General features: G+C 44.6%; 1 protein-coding gene across 11 annotated transcripts in view; it reads left to right on the top strand.

Annotated features, from left to right (window-relative positions):
- LOC140395389 (putative uncharacterized protein MYH16) overlaps positions 1-20,892 on the top strand; it is a 459,619-nt gene that overhangs the window by 358,437 nt on the left and 80,290 nt on the right. For all 11 annotated transcript variants that reach the window (XM_072483089.1, XM_072483086.1, XM_072483088.1 and 8 more), the window contains 3 exons: positions 1,248-1,365; positions 5,426-5,553; positions 11,880-12,076. In XM_072483089.1, the coding sequence (XP_072339190.1) occupies positions 1,248-1,365; positions 5,426-5,553; positions 11,880-12,076 (443 nt within the window). The remainder of the gene's footprint in view (positions 1-1,247; positions 1,366-5,425; positions 5,554-11,879; positions 12,077-20,892) is intronic.

Below are 20,892 nucleotides of genomic sequence, written 5' to 3' on the forward strand. Positions count from 1 at the left end.
CCATCTGCCAGACCCTAGCCCATTCACTTAGCCTGTCCAAATCCCTCTGCAGACTTCCAGTATCCTCTGCACTTTTTGCTTTACCACTCATCTTAGTGTCGTCTGCAAACTTGGACACATTGCCCTTGGTCCCCAACTCCAAATCATCTATGTAAATTGTGAACAGTTGTGGGCCCAACACTGATCCCTGAGGGACACCACTAGCTACTGATTGCCAGCCAGAGAAACACCCATTAATCCCCACTCTTTGCTTTCTATTAATTAACCAATCCTCTATCCATGCTCCTACTTTCCCCTTAATGCCATGCATCTTTATCTTATGCAACAACCTTTTGTGTGGCACCTTGTCAAAGGCTTTCTGGAAATCCAGATATACCACATCCATTGGCTCCCCGTTATCTACCGCACTGTTAATGTCCTCAAAAAATTCCACTAAATTAGTTAGGCACGACCTGCCCTTTATGAACCCATGCTGCATGTCCAATGGGACAATTTCCATCCAGATGCCTTGCTATTTCTTCCTTGATGACAGATTCCAGCATCTTCCCTACTACCGAGGTTAAGCTCACTGGCCTATAATTAACCACTTTCTGCCTACCTCCTTTTTTAAACAGTGGTGTCACGTTTGCTAATTTCCAATCCGCCGGGACCACCCCAGAGTCTAGTGAATTTTGGTAAATTATCACTAGTGCATTTGCAATTTCCCTAGCCATCTCTTTTAGCACTCTGGGATGCATTCCATCAGGGCCAGGAGACTTGTCTACCTTTACCCCATTAGCTTGCCCATCACTACCTCCTTGGTGATATCAATCCTCTCAAGGTCCTCACCTGTCATAGCCTCATTTCCATCAGTCACTGGCATGTTATTTGTGTCTTCCACTGTGAAGACCGACCCAAAAAACCTGTTCAGTTCCTCAGCCGTTTCCTCATCTCCCATTATTAAATCTCCCTTCTCATCCTCTAAAGGACCAATATTTACCTTAGCCACTCTTTTTTGTTTTATGTATTTGTAGAAACTTTTACTATCTGTTTTTATATTCTGAGCAAACACCTCGCCTCCTCAATTTGAAAGCACATGTTTGCTCTCAGCTTTAACATCTTTCACCTCCGTGTTAGATTTGGCAGAAATTTACCTTTGTTCTTCTCTCAAATATCATGTGGTACACGTGTAACGGTATCAGCCATTAAAGCTGCCACATGCTAATTAAAGCCGGTCCCTGAGAATTTGTTATTTGTACTGTGACCAGGTGACCAATGAGGCACAGATCCGCAAGCTGGAAGATTTGTTGTCAGAAGCCACTTCCAAGAATGAAGAGATGCAACGGTCGCTCACTGAGCAGAGCATTGGCAAAACAAGACTCTCAGGTATGGGAGAAAAACAGCACTACAAGGTTATTTCCATTTGGGCCATATTCAGAGGACCTGTTAATACCTACTGTTTGAACACAGTAGAAAGATTAGAGGGGACATGAGGAAAAGTGTCTTTCCCCAGAGGATTGGTGGGGACGGGGGGGTGGGGGGTGCAGGGGTTGGAACTCGCTATCTGGTTTGATGGTGGAGGCTGAAACTCTTATCTCATTTAAAGGATTCCTGGATCTGCACCTGAAGTGCCGTAACCTGCAAGGGTACAGACCGGATGCCGGAAGGTGTGATTAAAATGGTCAGCTGGATTTTTTTTTTTTTGGAATGGCCCTCTGTGCGTAGCTTTCCTATAGTTTAAGTCCATAAAAAGGTGACGGAAAGGTAAAGGCCCTCTGGTCTACCCAACCTGGCCTACACAATATTGATACCCTTTCTGGCACAATATAGCCATTCTCCACCTCACCTGAAACCAGGTGATCACCTGGGAGCAGTGAGAAACCAGTTAAAAAACCCAAGTCTGGTCCGTGTGGGAGGGGAGCTGGGTTTCTTGCACTATAACGATTTTTTTTTGCACACTGTTTTTTATTATTGTTGTTTATTGTGCCAAAATGTCTTAATATAATTGTTTATATTTCTCAAAAAAAAAAACAGGTTAGGGAAAACATTCTTGGGAATTCCTCTCCAACCAATTCTAGGTAATCAAAGCTAATACAGGTGGTCACCTTAACCCTGAAGGTTAGCTGGAACAATGGGTGGGATTCTCTCGGCCCTGGGCCGGGCCGGAGAATCCCCGTGACTCGCGTAATTGTGCCACGCCGCCCCGACGCCGGCATGCGATTCTCCGCAGAGTGGAGAATTGGGGCTGGCGTGGTTGGCGCGGTGCTGGTCGGGGGGCGCTCTACGCGGCTGGCCCACCGATTCTCGGTCCGGAATGGGCCGAGCGGCCATCGTAAAAATGCCGTGTCCCGCCGGCGCCGTCCACACCTGCTCTCAGCCGGCGGGAACTCAGTGTGGAAGGGTCGGGGGGCAGCCAACGGGGAGGAGGGGCGATCCGACCCCGGGGAGGGGCCTCCAATGTGGCCTGGCCCGCGATCGGTGCCCACCGATCGGCGGGCCAGCCTTTCTGGCTGGGTCCCTCCTGTCTTCTGCGCCGGCCCCTGTAGTCCTGCGCCATGTTGTGTCGGGGCCGGCGCGTTGAAGGAAGCCACTGCGCATGCGCGCGTTGGCGCCAGTGCCACTGCGCATGCATGGATCCCGCGGCACCCAGTTGACGCCGGGATCAGCAGCTGGAGCGGCGTGAACCGCTCCAGTGCCATGCTGGCCCCCTGTAGGGGCCTGAATTGCTGATCCTGAGGCCGTGTTGACGCCATCGAGAAATGCGACAGCGTTTCCGATGTCGCCAACACTTAGCCTCAGGATCACAGAATCCCGCTCAATGTGTCCAGTTCTGAGTGTCACACTGTGAAAGAATTAGGGAGATTGGAGAAAAGATTCACAAGAATGGTTCCAGATATAAGGAACTTGAGTTTCAGGATAGATTAGAGAAGTTGCGACTGATTCCCTTGGTGAAGAGATGGTTGAGAGGAAAGTTGATTGAGGGGGCTGGCTGGACAGGACAGAGTAGATAAGTGAAAACGGTTCCCATTGGGGGAAGGATCAGGAGAAAGAGGGCATATTTTAAGATAATTAGCAAAAGAAGCAATGAAGAGATCAGATCAGAAGTGGTTATGATCAGTGGAGGCAGGTTCAGCCGTGGCATTCAAGGGGGAATTGGGTTGCTATCTGAAAATGAGGAACGTGCCGGGCTAATGCAGAGAAGGCAGGGGAATGGCACTCAGTGATTTACTCACTCAGATAGCAATGGCCTGCATGGCAGCTTTCTGTGCAGTTATAATTATATGAATTCCCTCCAGTACTGACCTCTTGTAAGAGGGCGATGTCTACCATAGCCTGAAACAGCTCAGGTTCTTTCTTGATGACGCCTTTTAAACAGTTTGGGGTGGATTGCGACTTTGTGTGTGCTCAGGATAGTGCTCGAAATTGGAGCAATTCCAATTTCTGATTTTTTTTGCATCAACACAAAAGTAAAATCTTTCATGAACCAGTGCAAACAAGGCAACGCAATGAATAACTTTGGAATTGAAAAGCTAATCTCAGTAATGGTGACCATGAAACTATTGTTAATTATTGTAAAAACCCATCTGGTTCACTAATGTGCCTTTGGGAAGAAAACCTGTCATCCTTACTTGGTATATGGTCTATATGTGACTCCAGATCCACAGCAATCTGGTTGACTCTTTACTGCCCTCTGACATGGCCTAGCAAGTCACTCAGTTCATGGCAATTAGGGTTGGGGAACAAATGCAGGCCCAGCCAGGCATGCCCACAACCCACAAAAGAATAATACATTTGTGTCTGCTACCTTCACTGTCTTACAATGCCAAAGAGCTGGTGGGTTACGGAACTGTGAATCTGACTGCTCATTTTATACCATGAACATTTGTATGTCTATTGTATTAAAATTTACTCAGCTGGCTGTGTTAACTAGTTGGCCCATCTCCGTCAGGATTCCCATCAGTTGAGTCCTGGGCTAGAATTATTGGATTTGGGATCAAGTTTTCAACATGTACTTTGTTTCATTTGGCATTGATTCTTGGCCTGGGCAGGCATTTGCTACTGGTGCTCACCTGGAAACAGGGAACTGCAACGGTCAAAATTATTATTTTTTTCTTTGGGGAGTAATTTTAATCGTTGAAGTTCTTATGCCAGAAATGAAACTACAAATCACAGACACATAAATATTGGCTGTACCTTGTTCCATGTTACATTGTTTTATGAGCTTGGGTGTAATATGCAGCTACAGTTGTTCTTGGCTCCAATGTAAGGTGAGTGAGCAATTTAGTACAGTTGGAAAAAATAACAGTAAGAAGTCTTACAACACCAGGTTAAAGTCCAACAGGTTTGTTTCGATGTCACTAGCTTTCGGAGCGCTGCTCCTTCCTCAGGTGAATGAAGAGGTATGTTCCAGAAACATATATATAGACAGATTCAAAGATGCCAGACAATGCTTGGAATGCGAGCATTAGCAGGTGATTAAATCTTTACAGATCCAGAGATGGGGTAACCCCAGGTTAAAGAGGTGTGAATTGTGTCAAGCCAGGACAGTTGGTAGGATTTTGCAGGCCAGATGGTGGGGGATGAATGTAATGCAACATGAATCCCAGGTCCCGGTTGAGGCCGCACTCATGTGTGCGGAACTTGGCTATAAGCTTCTGCTCGGCGATTCTGCGTGTTGCGCGTCCTGAAGGCCGCCTTGGAGAACGCTTACCCGGAGATCAGAGGCTGAATGCCCTTGACTGCTGAAGTGTTCCCCGACTGGAAGGGAACATTCCTGCCTGGTGATTGTTGCGCGATGTCCGTTCATTCGTTCTCGCAGTGTCTGCATGGTCTCGCCAATGTACCACGCTTCGGGACATCCTTTCCTGCAGCGTATGAGGTAGACAACGTTGGCCGAGTCGCACGAGTATGTACCGCGTACCTGGCGGGTGGTGTTCTCACGTGTAATGGTGGTATCCATCTCTGGATCTGTAAAGCTTTAATCACCTGGGGGGGGGGGTTGACCCGGTGAATGGTGGGGGAAGTTGGCTTCCCGTATCAGTGGGGAGTGGAGGGGAATCTTTTTTTAAAACGGCACCCTGATCTTTCTGGAGCCAGCACTACTATCAAGCCCCACCAGTGTGCTGGCGTGAATCAAGCCTCCATATTTATTTGTACAGACTGTCAGATTATCTGGAGAGAAAACCCAATTGTGTCGCTGGAGAGCTGCATGCCAGTTTTCTCGCCTCAGCCAGCATTCCGTAAAGAAAATGGAAAACCATGCCCAATGTGTCAATAGTTCAGGTGGTATATAACATAGTAGAGGTCCAGACAAAACTTACAAAGGTGAGAAGATAGAGGAAACTCAAAAAGAAGAAGGAAAAAAGCATACTTCTGCCAAGGGAAGTTCATTAGCTGAGTTCATGTTCTACTTGATTGTAATTCTGGATAAAATTTATTGTTTCAGCTGAAAATAATGACTTGAATCGCCAGCTGGACGAGGCGGAGAGTAAAATAGGTCAACTTACCAGGTCAAAGATCATTCTGACATCACAAGTTGAAGACTTGAAAAAGCAAACTGATGAAGAATCAAAGGTAATTTATGAATTATGGATAATGTATAGCCATGAGGTGTTTGAAAACCATTGATCTTTCCTATATCTCCGCTCCTCATAAAATTATTGCTCACAAGCAACTTTTCCTGTACTTTGGGTGAGCTTTCTTTTGTTTTCTTTCACACTTTTGCTGGCAGTGTGTGCTTGAAAATAGACAAGCAGAGAAGCAGTGACATTTGCCTGAGATTCTGCTCAGTATTAAAAGTAGGCAATAGTTCTCGAGTTAATATCATTGCTCCTCCCTAATCCCCAAGCGCTACTTCAACTTAATGCCCTAATGTTCAAAGTTACTACTTTGTTAAGGACTAGTTGAGGAAGCAGGTATTGCTGCTTGAGGGTCAGTATAACCAGCTTGACTTGTGTTACTAATAAGGTAAGTTTAGTGAGTTTTTTCAGTCCAAAATCATCACTGGTGGGACGGAAAATTTGAAGGACCACCAAACTTCAGTTGACTTCAGGCAGGAATTTCCAGTCCCATGGTGGGCAAGTGCAGAGAATCCTGTTTTTGTAATGCACTTTTTGAGCATCAATAGTTTTCCATGTAAAAGATAGCATTTTCACAGCAAGCATGGTAATCTTCAACAGGAACCTTATGGCATTTTCAAGGAAATCTTGCCCGGTTAGTGTTAACCGGTAGATAAGAATTGAGGATGTCTAAAGCTATGTTGTCTGAGACCTGCATAGTATTGTATAGTATATATAATATTTAGTATAGATATATAGTATAGAGCAACTTTGGAAAATGGTTGTGATTGGAGGATCATGGATTTCCAATGAACAATTAGCTAGAAGAGTTGGATGTTCGCTCATATCTGAAATGGTCTTTGCACATTGAGGTTTGTCTCAGTGCTATGAAATCATTTTCTTCGCATTCTATATTGCATTTATTAGGATACTGGAGCAGACCCCACCTTTTGTTAGGATACCGGACAAGAACCTCAAATAATTATCTTTTAATTTGTAAAACTGTGAGGAAAGGATATTTCACCCCAGGAGTGATGACCCTGACCAATAGGTATCTTTATGTTAAAACAAACAGACCATCAACCATATTAACATCAAAGATATAGCTTTACAGTTAACAGTTCAACAGTTCTTAAACAAAAGGCAGCACGGTAGCATAGTGGTTAGCACAGTCGATTCACAGCTCCAGGGACCCAGGTTCGATTCCAGGCTTGGGTCACTGTCTGTGCTGAGTCTGCGTGGGTTTCCTCCGGGTGCTCCGGTTTCCTCCCACAACACAAAGATGTGCAGGTTAGGTGGATTGTCCATGCTAAATTGCCCTTAGTGTCCAAAAAGGTTGGGTGGGTTCCGGGGATAGGTTGGAAGTGTGGGCTTAAGTGGGGTGCTCTTTCCAAGGGCCGATGCAGACCCGCTGGGCCCAATGGCCTCCTTCTGCACTGTAAATTCTATAATCTATGAAAAGCTTGAACTTACTATCTATTCCAGTTACTAACTCACTCAATACTGTTCAACTGTCACGTATAATAAAGTTACCTCAAAAGGTTTACTTGCTTAGCTATGTAGAGATTTTTGGATAGGATTCCTTTCAAGAGCAGATCTAGTCCATGTCTGCTCAACCTAACAGCATTTGGTCAATCCTACAAGACTGCAAAACTACAGACAGACCTGGCTTCTATTAATTACATCATCTTAACCCACTAAGTTCCTTGATCTACTTCACTAGGACTAAATAGCATTCCCTCACAAATTATCTGCACTCCAGGGAATCTCCATCAACCAAAACACAATTCCATCAATCGTTTTTCTGTAGCCAACTAATCGATCATTTGGTTGGAATCGATTATTACCTCACCTTTCACCACTCTTTAATTACAATTTTAGTAGATACCTTTCCTGCATGTATTTTAAACAAGGGTTTTTAAGAACATTACTGCCACTAATATAAAATAAAATATTTATCAAATTCTACATTCATCACACATTAAACGTGAGTGGCACGGTAACATAGTGGTTAGCACTGTTGCTTCACAGAGCCAGGGTCCCAAGTTTGATTCCCGGCTTGGGTCACTGTCTGTGAGGAGCCGGTACATTCTCCCTATGTTCGCGTGGGTTTCACCCCCACAACCTAAAGATGTGCAGGGTAGGTGGATTTGCCACGCTAAATTGCCCCTTAATTGTAAAAAATGAATTGGGTACTTTAAAAAACATTTTTAAAGAATAAAAACATGCCCAAAGGGATAACATTGTGACCCATACCCCTTTGGCTTTTGCTGTGGATGTGGTTCATCCCAGGACTGCTCACACTTTCGATTCTACTAACTACCCATTACTTTGTGTACTGCACTTGACCCTCAGAGGCCAATTCCACAATCATTACACCCCATTCCAGTCAGATACCATGTAAACATTCATACGAGCATACAGATTAGGAATACTAGGCCATTTGACCCCTCGAGCCTGCTCTGCCTTTCAATAAGATCAATTGCTGATTAATTTTAGCCTCAGCTTCTCATTTCTGACTACTCCAAATAACCTTTCACACCTATGCGCAGTAGGAATCGACCTTAAAGTTATTCAAAGACTCTGCCTCAACCACCTTTTGAGGAAGAGAGTTCCAAAGTCTCTCAGCCCTCTGAGAGATAGATTTTCTCCTCATCCCTGTCCTAAATTGGTGACCCCTAGCTTCAGATCCTCCCACAAGAGGAGGGGATTTCAAAGGTGCAAATAGCGAGGTGGGCGCAAACTCCTGTGAGACTCAAAAAATGGGGGTGGGGATTTCCCGATTTTTCCCTGTTTCTCCACCGGTGACATCACAAAGTTCACACCCACAAAGGGCGAGAACCTCATAATAGATTTGCATGTATTTCAATATTATTGGCCGGCCCTGCCGTATGATCCCCCTCATTAATTATTCATATCTCACTGACATCACGTCATGTCAGCGAGGTTTACAACAGCTTTGGCTAAACAGGAAGCAGTCGAGGGGATCCCTCCGGCGGCAAAGAGTTAAGTATAGCCTCCAGGGAGGTTAGAGGTACATTCCTGGGCAGTGCCCTGGCACTGGCCCCTGGCACAGGTTGGCGCTGCGCCAGGGAGGGCCTTAGTTGTAGCCACATGGAGGGGGCAAGGGGTGCATTGATGTGTGGTGGGGAGGGGGAGAGCGGATACTGAGGTCCAGAGTTTAGGAACACTACCACTGTGTCAAAAGTCATCCCTGACTTTACACCTCAGAAACACTTTAAAGACCCAGAGGCCAGAGAATTGACAGATCTGTCGGACACTAATGTCACTATCAACATTCTGAGTTAGGGTTACCATTGACCATGGCTAGAAACTGAATTGAACGAGCCAATTAAATACTGTATACGAGAGCAGGTCAAAGGCTAGGAATCCTGCAACGAGTAACTCGCCTCCTGACCCCCACAAAGCCTGTCTACCATCTACAAGGCACAAGTCAAGAGTGTAATGGAATACTGTCCACCTGCCTGGATGAGTGCAGCTCCAAAAACACTCAAGAAGCTCAACACCATCCAGCACAAAGCAGCCTGCTTATTTGCTACTTCCTCCACATATATTCAATCCTTCCACACCGACGTACATTAGCAACAGTGTGTACCATTCTACAAGATGCACTGCAAAAACTCACCAGGGTTCCTGATGCAGAACTTTCCAATTACACTGCCATAAAGAAGGACAAGAACAGCCGATACCTGGGAACACTACCACCTGGAGGTTCCCCTCCAAACCACTCACCGTCCTGCCTTGGAAATGTATCACCGTTCCTTCACTGTCACTGGGTCAAAATCCTGGAATTCTCTCCCGAACAGCACTGTGGGTGAACCTACACCTCAGGGACTGCGGCGGTTCAAGAAGTCCGCTTACCACCACCTTCTGAAAGGCAACTAGGGATGGGAAATAAATGCTGGCTTACCCAGCATGCCCACACCCCGTAAATGAATAAATAAAATGTTAGTGCTTCTGAAAAGTTCCCTGGCCTCGAAATAGGAGTCCACCAGCATGGGAGGGTGATGGGGTGACTGAGGGCAGAAAGTTGCTGTGGCAAGTGTCTGAAACTTGAAACAATACGTTGATGCCTTAAGGTTGTAGCACAGCATTGAATACGATTGGTCAGGCTTATCAGCTTTAAGAATTTAAACCCCCTTCCATCATCATGTCTGCTAAAAATGACCATGTATCTCCGGTGTTGACCATTGAAAGATATAGCTCCGAAGCACTTGTAATATATATCTTCTTGAATTGTTTATCACTTGTCAACCCCAATGGAAAACCCAATAGATGTGACAGGAGGGAGGGACATGGTGGAATGTAGCCCTATCCTAATTTTGTGCCTTTTCCTGGCCCAGCTCTAGCCGAAATGAGTAAAAGGCATAATGTTTTACAGGAATTGTTTTATAAATGAGCTGGGGGACTTGAATTTGATAGTTGCCTCAACCCAGGCATGATTCCAGCAGGAGGCAGCAATGGCGTGTCAAAACAGCGAGACCTGAGGACTGAACCAAATTTGTCCTCAGGCGTTGCAAGTCAGTAATTTTGGTGAGCTATGGGCACCAGGGCACAGTTACCCAGTCATTCATGGGATATGGGTATTGCTGGCTGGGCTCAGCATTTTTTGCCCATCCCCAATCGCCCTTGAACTGAGTGGCTTGCTTGGCCATTTCAGAGAGCATTTAAGAGTCAACCACATGTAGACCAGACCAGGTAAGGACAGCGGATTTCCTTCCCCAAAGGACATGAGTGAACCAAATGGGTTTTTACAACAATCTGTAATGGTTTCATGGTCGTCATTAGGCTTCTACCTTTTTATTGAATTCAAATTTCAACATATGCCATGGTGTGATTCGAACATGGGTTCATAGAGCATTTCCCTGGGTCTCTGGAGTACTAGTTCAGTGACAATACCACTATGCCACTGCCTCACCCTTTTTAGATTTTAGAGTGCAGAAGGAGGCCATTTGGCCCATCGAGTCTGCACCGGCCCATGGAAAGTTCACCCTACCTAAGCCCACACCTCCACCCTATCCCTGTAACCCAGTAACCCCATCTAACCTTTTTGGATAAGGGCAATTTAACATGACCAATCCACCTAACCTGCACATCTGTGGACTGTGAGAGGAAACCGGAGCACCTGGAGGAAACCCAAGCAGACGCGTGGAGAACGTGCAGACTCCGCACAGGACAGTGACCCAAGCCAGGAATCGGACCTGGGACCCTGGAGCTGTGAAGCAACTGTGCAACCGTGCCACCCTAACAAACTTTATTTCCATGTTAAAATTAGGCTTATGCTTAATTGTGGCATCTGTCAGGGCTGCCCAAAAATAGAACAAGACCGATTTCACGAGCTTCTGCAGCTCTGGCGTAGGGCTGTCTTCTCTGCTAAATTGCTTATGTTTTGCCGCTTAAGTATGGAAAATAGGTACAAAAAGTTAAATTTACCCACCCACCATGGTTAATGGTTGGAAAGCAAAGTCAGGATTATGTAGTCTACTGCTGATACTTTGATTAAAGACACGTTGAGGTAAATGTTCATTCTTAAGTGCTCTGGTACAGTGCTTTGCATGCCAGGAATGTGTTTAAGGAATTGAGGCATGCTCCCCATATTCTTTTTCCATCGTTATTTTTAATGAATGGAAAATAAAGAGCAAGTGAGCGGATAAGCGTGTCAAAATTCTCAACGTGTGCTCCAGTTCCTGAAGGTCTGTGTTTGACAACTTCCTCGCAATGTTTATTGCAGCAAATTGGAGCCAAATGTCATGTTGGTTACGACTCGTTTCTTTTTAATAACAAAGAGAGTCAAACTTGTATTCCATGTGCCTGGTCCAAGTTTAAATCCAATTCCCATAAATGAAAGGACAGCATTTCAACGTACTTTACTGAGTGGCTTAACAGGTTAGAGGTAAAAGAATAAAAGAGTTGGATTTACCACGTGGAACCTATGGAGATGATACTTAAAAGAACAGTAATTGCAAGCCTCTGCCTTGGTACAGGCTCAGACCCACACTCTAGACTTGTAACTCCTCCGCTTAACTTATCACAAGCTCTTATTGCTTGATGCTGTGGTGTTCATTTTCACATGGAACAATTTTTAAGCACTGACGACCATTCCGTTCAAGTAATAAATGTTGTTTAGTCAGTATGGTTATTCGATTAAGACTAAAACAATGGAATTTAACTTCTGATTATGTTTCATTCTCATAAGTGTGTCTAAATTTCAAAAAAGCTACATTGTAGTGGATTGTGATTGTGATACAGAGCATTGTGAAAATATAATGTTGGCCTTCTCTATCCAAGCATTTGATCTTAATACTGTTGCTCATTTTTCAGTTGAAGAGCACAATGGCTCTCAGTCTCTCTAGTGCCAAGCATGACAATGAGCTGCTGAAGGAGCAAGTCGAGGAGGAGCAGGAGAGTAAATCTGAACTGCAGAGGCTCATTTCCAAACTAAACAGTGAAGTGACCCACTGGCGGACACGCTATGAAACTGATGCTATTCAGAGGACAGATGAGCTCGAAGAGTCCAAGTAAGCAGTGTGGTCTGTTATCAGATATGCTGAAACCAGCTCAGCCTAAGTGGCTGATTTTGCAAAGTTTTGTGGTATAGAGTAATAAAACTTGTGCAGTAAAATTAAATGTTATTTAATTCTAAACATACATCCTGAAGTGACACAGCAAGAATCATCCGTCTTTGAATCTTAAGATACATGAGGTGGCATTTAAGAATTGAGTAGCAACAGTTAATGCCACTCATTGATATTTGGTTTCCCTCAGTTTACAGTACAGCATTATAAAGTACACACTTCAATCTGAACATTACAAATTCCTGAGGTTTCAGCAAGAGGGTGTTTTTTTTAAGATCAGTAGTTAATCCTATTGAGCTTTGTACTGTTTCACTAGAGCTTTAGCCAAAACTGGGGGTAATATTGTCCTCATGAGTGCTTTGATGAATTTAGAGTTATAGCGTTTTGCGGCACTGAATGAGGCTCTTTGGCCCATTGTGTCTGTGCCAGCCATCAAACACCAATTTATGGGGCAGCACGGTGCGGCAGTGGGTTAGCCCTGCAGCCTCAATGCGCTGAGGTCCCAGGTTCGATCCCGGCTCTGGGTCACTGTCCGTGTGGAGTTTGCACATTCTCCCCGTGTTTGCATGGGTTTCACCCCCACAACCCAAAAATGTGCAGGCTAGGTGGATTGGCCACGCTAAGTTGCCCCTTAATTGGAAAAAATGAATTGGGTACTCTAAATTTAAAAAAAACACCAATTTATTCTTTGTAAGAGTTGACAACATATACAGCAATACAGGAAAATAATGAGTTCATACCCCTCGATGTAAAACAGTCTACATGAAATTTAATGGTAACTTTCATATGGAGGCACTTCAGAGAGCTTAATGCCATGAATTAATGCCGCTGAGATATAAATCCTTATCCCAATGTCTATGAAGATTGAGATAAATGTGCATTGATCTTTGTGTAGTTGTACATTAAAGGAGCTTTGATTAAAGTTATGATTTTAAGGTTGACTGCTGTTCTGAGGGTTTGAAGATCTAAGAAAGGTTCAAATGACATGGGTATGGATGCTCGGGCCTACGGTATTTGAATATTGCTTAGTTTGAAGAGTTAGAGATCTACCTAGAGACATATGGCATGACACAAAGATACACAGGATGAAACCAGGGCACGTTTATTATTAGCTGTCAGATTAATACATTCAGCATTGAGAAGCATGGAACATGTTGGGATAAATATAATTTTGATTACCCAGTCTTCAGTTTAAAGGTTGGCTGGAGATGACAGGGTTGGGCCAAAAGACAGGGAAGCAGAAAGCACTTTAAGAGGTGTCATTTGTCAGAGCCATAGACTTGCAATGCAATGGTACATGCTTAATTTGACAAACAGTGGATGAGACTTAAGTGTATCAATTTATCAAATTCATCATTAGCATAGCCACTTTCCTTGAATTATTGGAAGTTAGAGAAAACTCAAAGTACTGGCATATTAATGGGAGATCAGAACTGGGAGGCATTAAATCTGAACTATTAATTGCTCAGGAGCAGTGTGGGATTAACTGCTTTGCATCAAACTGACTTTCGTGGATCAGTAACTCATGACTACACCCTTTGCTAAGCTTTCTTTTGGACATAGTTTGACGAAAATTAAAAGCAAAATGTTTAAAGAAATCTCAAAGTTCTATGTTCATTTGATTGGTGGTTTAGCACAGGGCTAAATCGCTGGCTTTGAAAGCAGATCAAGGCAAGCCAGCAGCACGGTTCGATTCCCGTAACAGCCTCCCCGAACAGGCGCCGGAATGTGGCGACTAGGGGCGTTTCATAGTAACTTCATTTTGAAGCCTACTTGTGACAATAAGCGGTTTTCATTTCATGTGTTGGGTGTTCTGGATCACAAACAGGTCACCAACACTTGAAGTGGTGCAACTCTATTTTATTATAAGGTTAACTATGTTAACATACTTGAACTGTGGGTAAATGCAATACAGCTTTAACTGTTGACCCTTGCCTAGTCCTAACCAGGTGATGCACTCAGCACATGGTGAATGTCTGTGTTGCAGGCTGTGAGCTCTGAGCTCCGAGCTGGCTGCTACTAGAATGAGCGGGAACTCTCCTGTCCCCTGCATTTATAGTGCGTGTGCTCTCACTGGTGATTGGCTGCGGTGTTGTGTATGCTGATTGGTCCCACTGCATGTCCATCAGTGTGTGTGTGTGTGTGTGTCTGCCCCATAATATACTGGTGTATATTATGACAGGTGGTATCTCTTTAAACAAAATGACATCATCTGTGTTCCATTTTCGGTCATTTTTGCCCCCCAACTGAAATGAGAACAAAGGATTTCAAAGCAATTTTCTGAAACATTTATTTTATGTCACAAGCCAAATTAAATCTGAAAGAAAACATTTTGAAATATGGCTGTGCATATGCCATAGATGGCATCATATCCCACCTCCACAACCTTTTTACCAGCCTTCCACACACCCCAACCCCCGCATCATTTCAAAACAGTCCAGTACTGATTTTGTAAATTAAACCCTTCCTCTTCTTCACTCACTAACAAATGTGATTGTCCACTTAAGAAACTTTGTGTTACTGGCCTTAAGTTCTGTGGGTCCTTGCTGATAAGCCTGATCCTAGAGTTGTATCTTCCACCACACACTTTCCGGGAGGTGGGGTTGTTCCTTGGACTCTAGATGGTTGGTATTCCTTTCTCGGGCTCCTTTTTATGGCTTGCTCGCAAATAGTGTCCCTTCAAATCAGGAGGTTCCTTTGAGTCAGGGTCTCCCAGGTTTTGACATCTATGTTGCATTTCTTGAGGTAAGCCTTCAGGGTGTCTTTGAAGCACTTCCTTTGTCCTCCTCTTGTCCAGGAGCCTTCCTTGAGCTGGGTGAAGATTTGCTTGCATCCTTAATAAATGCCAGATGCTTGGAAGCACAGCAATTCTTTGAAGACAGGAGTTTTCAGGAATTACCTTTATTGAAGTTTGCAAAGGCTGGCAACTGCCAACTCTTGCAAAGGGCCGAGTTTCAGGGCCTCCCTAACAACAACGATTCAACACTTTCCTCTCCTAAAGAGGGCATTGAAATTTCAGGTCTTTTGAGTGGTAATCAGGAGATTCCAAATGCCCTTCCCCCAAAAGTTGATGCCATAATGATGTCTAATATGTTAGATCTTCCTCCAACCCAATTGTTGTGCAGCTGATTGTTCCATTCCACCATCTGCGCCCAGTCATGTCTTTCAGATTTATGTTGTGTGCATCACCAAGAGATCAAAGGGGTTGATTGTACTGACTGTTAGCAATTGGAATCAGACATCTCGCAGATTGTTCTGGCTTTCCTGATCAAAGTAAAATTTAGAATTAAAGCTGGCTGCTTTCCACAACGTACTGGAGAAATCCTCCCGAGTGACATTTTTGCACAATGCATTATATGTCCTTTTTCTTAGTGTACTACATTTTACAATGTAGACTTTTATGGTTTTGGATTACTTTGTTGTTTTTTTTAAGTAGATCCATCACATAAGGAATATTAGGCATTTTGATTCGTTTTAGTTGCTCCCTTCAGGTAGATGTACAGCAAGAAACTGGTGTTCTGTGCATCAGGGTTTTTCAAGATGCGGTTGGCAACCCGTGGGTGTGTCGTGGGCGGATGTCAGAAGGGTCATGGAGCTGAGGGTTGCGCCGTTTGGGTATCCGGTCTCAGCATCAGATTTACGTGTCCTTGTGTAAATCACATGATTTTCCTGTCATAGGATTGCACTTCTCTCCTCAGGCGTGAAGAGATAATTTAAGGTGAAGTTTTAGGCAGTTTCAGAATTTCGGTCAATAAACAGAGGCTAAGTCAGCACTCGATTGAGTGAGCGCAATCAATGCAGCAAAGAAACATGGTTTAAATTGAAATGGCTGCCCCCCCCTCCCAACAGGCTGCTGCATGCCGAGGTCCCGCCGGGTAAGACCAGACGTGGACAGCGGCGGCGGAACTCAGATTTTTTTTGCGGCCACTCGGCCCATCCCGGGCAGAGAATCGCGGGGGGGGGGGGCGAATAGAGCGGCCCCTGACCAGTGCCTCGCCAACTGCGCCAGCGTCAAAAGCGCCGATTCTCTGCTCTCCGGTGATTCTCCTGCCTGGTGTGGGCTGAGAGAATCCCGCCCCATGTATGGGGCCTGATTTTAACCCTACTCAAATGGATAGGCTTTTATTGAGTTAAAATTTCACCTGTGTCTTGTCTTCTTTAACTTCTTCAGCCTACCATTGAGCACCTGATCTGAAATTTGATAGCTCTCCCAACTCTGAACCTCCCTGCAGACAGCCCCAGTGAGTGGAGACCGAAGTTCCAGCCCTGAATTCTTGCTTCACATTCAGCAGGACTCTCCCACCTCCAACCCACAATCGTATAGATTATGGGAGCGGGGTCAGAACTCTGCACCTTCTAACTTTGAGGTGAGAGTGCCATCGTTAATCAGAAATAAATCTGAGACACTTGTATATTTGTGTCCACTCAAAGACTCGACGGGTGTGATCGAGTGGCCCTGTTTGCTGCGGGCACATATCATGTTATGACCGCTCAATCTCACAAGCAGTAAATCTCACAAGCAGCCAAACACAGGATTTGAGCCAGCATGATCTCAGTTTGAGATCTCTCGTGCTCCGCCCCCCCCGGGTGACGTGATCAGCTTTCCCCCCCCCCCACCCCTCTTAATCCTACACAAGTTTAAATACATTTTAATATAATTAAAGGACTTGACGTAGTCACTTCTGCCCAAAATGTATCCGCCGACCCCCAGCAGCGTGATCCCGGCTCAAATCACTATCACTGTTGCTTTTCAAAAGTGAAAACCAGTGGATATGCCTGGAGGCACTAGGGGTTGAGGGACGAGGCTGGGCATTGCCTCCTGGCACCTTAGCAGTGCCACCTTGCAGTAGCCTGAGCAGTGCTCTTTCAGGGCATACATGAAGGGACAGTGCCAAATGGGCACATGAAGGCAGCAGTGCCGTGGGGGCACTGGCGGGAGGTAACCCTCTTCCATTGGGGCAGGTTCCCCTTGTATGTGATGGGAGAGAAACGTGGGTGGGGGGGTGGTGATGGTTGTGAAGTTGGAGAGTGCTCAAGATACTGCTGTGGTGGAGGTGGGGAAGAATGCCCCCTGATACTTTTGTGGTGGAAGCGGGGGTTGCTCCAATGCTTGTGGGAGTGGTCATCTATGTCCATGGGGGGGATTGGGGAAACTAGATTTTAAACTCAGATCGGAGTGCCTTTTCAAGATGGTGCCACGATCTCTGCGGAGCTGGTCTGGCCAGCTCTACCCAGTCCTGCGCTGCCAGAGTGATGGTGCAAACCGGGCCTCTAGGCCCCAGAAAATCTAATCTGAAAATCTGGCTGTGTTTCTGGAGAGAAACATGATGGTTTTCAGTTGGAGCTTGTCACTGAAAAATTGGGGGGGAAATTCTGTGCTGGAGACTCCCCTCCTTGAATTTAGGAAAATATGTTCTGTAGATTTGTTGTCACTTTGTTAGTTGATACCATGTCACCTTCTGGATCTTTCATTGCTTATCATAGAATTTTTCATAGAATTTACAGTGCAGAAGAAGGCCATTCGGCCCATCGAGTCTGCACCGGTTCTTTGAAAGAGCACCCTACCCAAGCTCACACCTCCACCCTATCCCCATAACCCAATAACCCCACCCAACACTAAGGGAAATTTTGGACACTCAGGGTAATTTAGCATGGCCAATCCACCTAACCTGCACATCTTTGGACTGTGGGAGGAAACCGGAGCACCTGGAGGAAACCCACGCACACACGGGGAGAACGTGCAGACTCCGCACAGACAGTGACCCAAGCCGGGAATTGAACCTGGGACCCTGGAGCTGTGAAGCAATTATGCTAGCCACAATGCTACCGTGCTGCCCGCTGCCTTGCTCTGGTGAAGACTCTTATATTTTGTTAAAACCAAAAGCCATTTACAGATTACGTTTCTCTTACTCGCGTTTTGATTAAAGGAAGTGGAGCATTCGATCACAAGCTAGCAGTACCTGTTCAGGAGCTCGATAACGAGGCTGCTGTTGGGAGCAGGGGCTGTTTAAAGTTAAGGCACTGAGCCTCTTACAAAGAACGAGAAAGAGAATGCGGTTGTGTTAAGTTAACATTTTCCAGAGGACATGTCAATGAAGAGCCGTACTCACAGATTGTCTTGGCCAGCCTTGTTTTTTTAACATCTTTTTCCCCTAATTTCTTTTCATGACTTTGATTCTTTGGTCAGAAACGTGGAGTTTCCAGGCCCCAGACGTTTCTGTAAGATAAATATAACACTTCTGTGGAGCCACGATGGCTTCTGCCAGTTATTATTTTCTCTCTGTTCCTCCAGCACCACCCCTGGATATCAGTCAAGGCCAGGATGCCGACTCTTTAAAGTAGAGCAGTTACTGGCTGAATGGATTGAGATTTACATTTTCTAAAGTTTAGCCTGTGATTATTACTTTGTGCTGTACCTGAACTTTGGAGTTACATCAAGGTTGCATCAAAGAAAGTACTTGCATTTATCTGGCATATTTCACATCCTCAAGATGATTCAGAATGCTCACAGTTAATCAGTTACTTTGGATATCTAAACTCGACTAATTGGAACGTTGCACAGTTCGGCAACGTGAATGACCAGTCAATCTGTTTTAATGGTAGTGTAGGCGGAAGATTAATTGTTGGCCAGAATGCTATTGTCTTCACAAAATGCCGCAGGACCTTTCACAAAATAATACAGGCAGAAGGACCGTCAGTTCACTGACAGTCACTCTTTCCACAATGCAGTGAATATCTGCTTAGCTCATGTGCTGAAGCTGCATGAAATAAATGTGTTCTTGTTTTCATATCTTCAAACTCTTATCTGAGAGACAGGTAAGGAGTAGAAAGTAGAGTAAAGACAGGTAAGGAGTATAAAGCAGAGTAAAGCCTTCACAGTGCCAGATGACCAAAGGCTGAATTCCCATTTGAGAGCTGACTGGTGGCTATTTAACCTGAGGGTCACCACACATCAGGCGAGGGGCAAGGTTGAGAAGGCAGGGCCTTTATGGGTAACCTTAGCTGGTACGGGAATTGAACCCAATCAGTCATTAGCTCAAAAGAGGAGTGGCATTCACAAGTTCTTTTCTGCGCCTGGGTGGGGGTTGATATTTGATTTAAACTATGAGCACTGACAACGTAAATAAGCAAGTAGCTTGAAACTTCGCTGAGCCTCCATTGAGCACAGGAACAGAATTTACATCAGAAAAGCCAGAATGGTGTAGCCTTCAAGGGCGCATGCTTGTACCGCTTCTGGCAGTGTTAGCTAGTGTTGACTAGCCTACTGCGGATAATTCCCCCAATTGTGCAGTCCCCATCATCAAATTATTGAGGATAGCAGCAAATACGCAGGTTATTGATAATTGTTGATGCTTTTTTGAAATTCTTATCTTTATGGAGATATTCTTTAAGCCAGCCTGCCTTACTGATATATAATAGCGAAGACTTTTCTCAGACATTTAGCTGCTGGGTTCCTGCTGGCTGCAATTATACAGACTCCAAAATGTTAGTACCATGTTTGACAAATTGTGATAAACTATGTTCTAGATTAACATTCCCATATGTGGCAATAGAGTCGATTTTACGAACACCATTTACAGACCTCTTGAATGAAAATGCTTTCCAGCAGCATGTTTAATGTGCGCATTTAGTTAAATTATTTCACTAACCTGCTAAAGAAAAAAAACCTCAGGGAAAAAAATGAACTTCAAGGGTTGACTAAGGCCTCCATTTTCAGCTATTTTAATAAGCTGCAGTACTTGAAGGATTCCAGCAAAATATTCCCATAATTCAGATGTTTAATGTGGATGAAATCCATTTTGAAGATTCACTTGAAATTTATTAAGTTGTGCCATGCCATTCTTCTCAGTGAGAATGGTCAAGGACCAAGACCGGGAACAACAGTGAGGCAAAACCAAGTTTGGCCTTTAACAGACTGCAGATTGTAAGACAAAGGCAAGGCCGGGTGCATTTAATGGTCCTATGAAAGAATTAATTAGAATTGGAGGTTTCCCCATCTGATCCCAACATTGGTGTTTCCGAATAATAAATTTGTTCATGATAGCACAAGCATTCTGAAGAATGTGTGGGACATGTTGGGTTTCTGGAGCCCACATAAAATAATGCTCGAGGCTATGTTCCTTGTCTACTGCCAAGAGTAGTGTAGTGTACATAAAAAGATGCAGGTTTTACAACAGATGGAGCTGCTTCGGGAATCTACAATAAGAGGAGTTATTGGCTCTTACAGCATAATAAATCACCTTCCCTGGAAAGAGATAATAATCTGTGGATTTCTTTTCCAGCACAATCAATCCCAAAGACACAATGCTCGTTGTTTCCATGAGTACGGTCAAATGGATGTTTCCTCCCAATGTTCAAGGCTTTTATATTCTTTATCAGCTCATGCTTTGTCAGATAGCGGTGTCTTTGCACAAGATCAACCACTGTGGTTGCCTTAAATCATCCATCTAAACACCAGCATTCTGAGCTGAGGCAGAAGAGGGGAAAGGGTATGTGCCAGAATGGGGGGTTCTCATTTCTGATTGGACAGAGCTGGGCATCCAGGAAAGGAGGCTCGTCCCCTTTGATTCCAAAGGGCACCGTTACAAATTCGGGTTTACTCCAGTTCGCATCTTGGATTGAATGGTGTCAGTCATTCCTGTGAGCAGTTAGGACATCTTTAATGACTCCTGTTGCCCTATATTCATATGCATAATCGTGTAACTGGGTGGAGGGGAACATTAATACCCTCTCGTGTGTGCGACAGAATATTTGTGTCC

This window comes from Scyliorhinus torazame, chromosome 18, assembly GCF_047496885.1.
Source record: "Scyliorhinus torazame isolate Kashiwa2021f chromosome 18, sScyTor2.1, whole genome shotgun sequence".
In the NCBI taxonomy this organism is placed as follows: domain Eukaryota; kingdom Metazoa; phylum Chordata; class Chondrichthyes; order Carcharhiniformes; family Scyliorhinidae; genus Scyliorhinus; species Scyliorhinus torazame.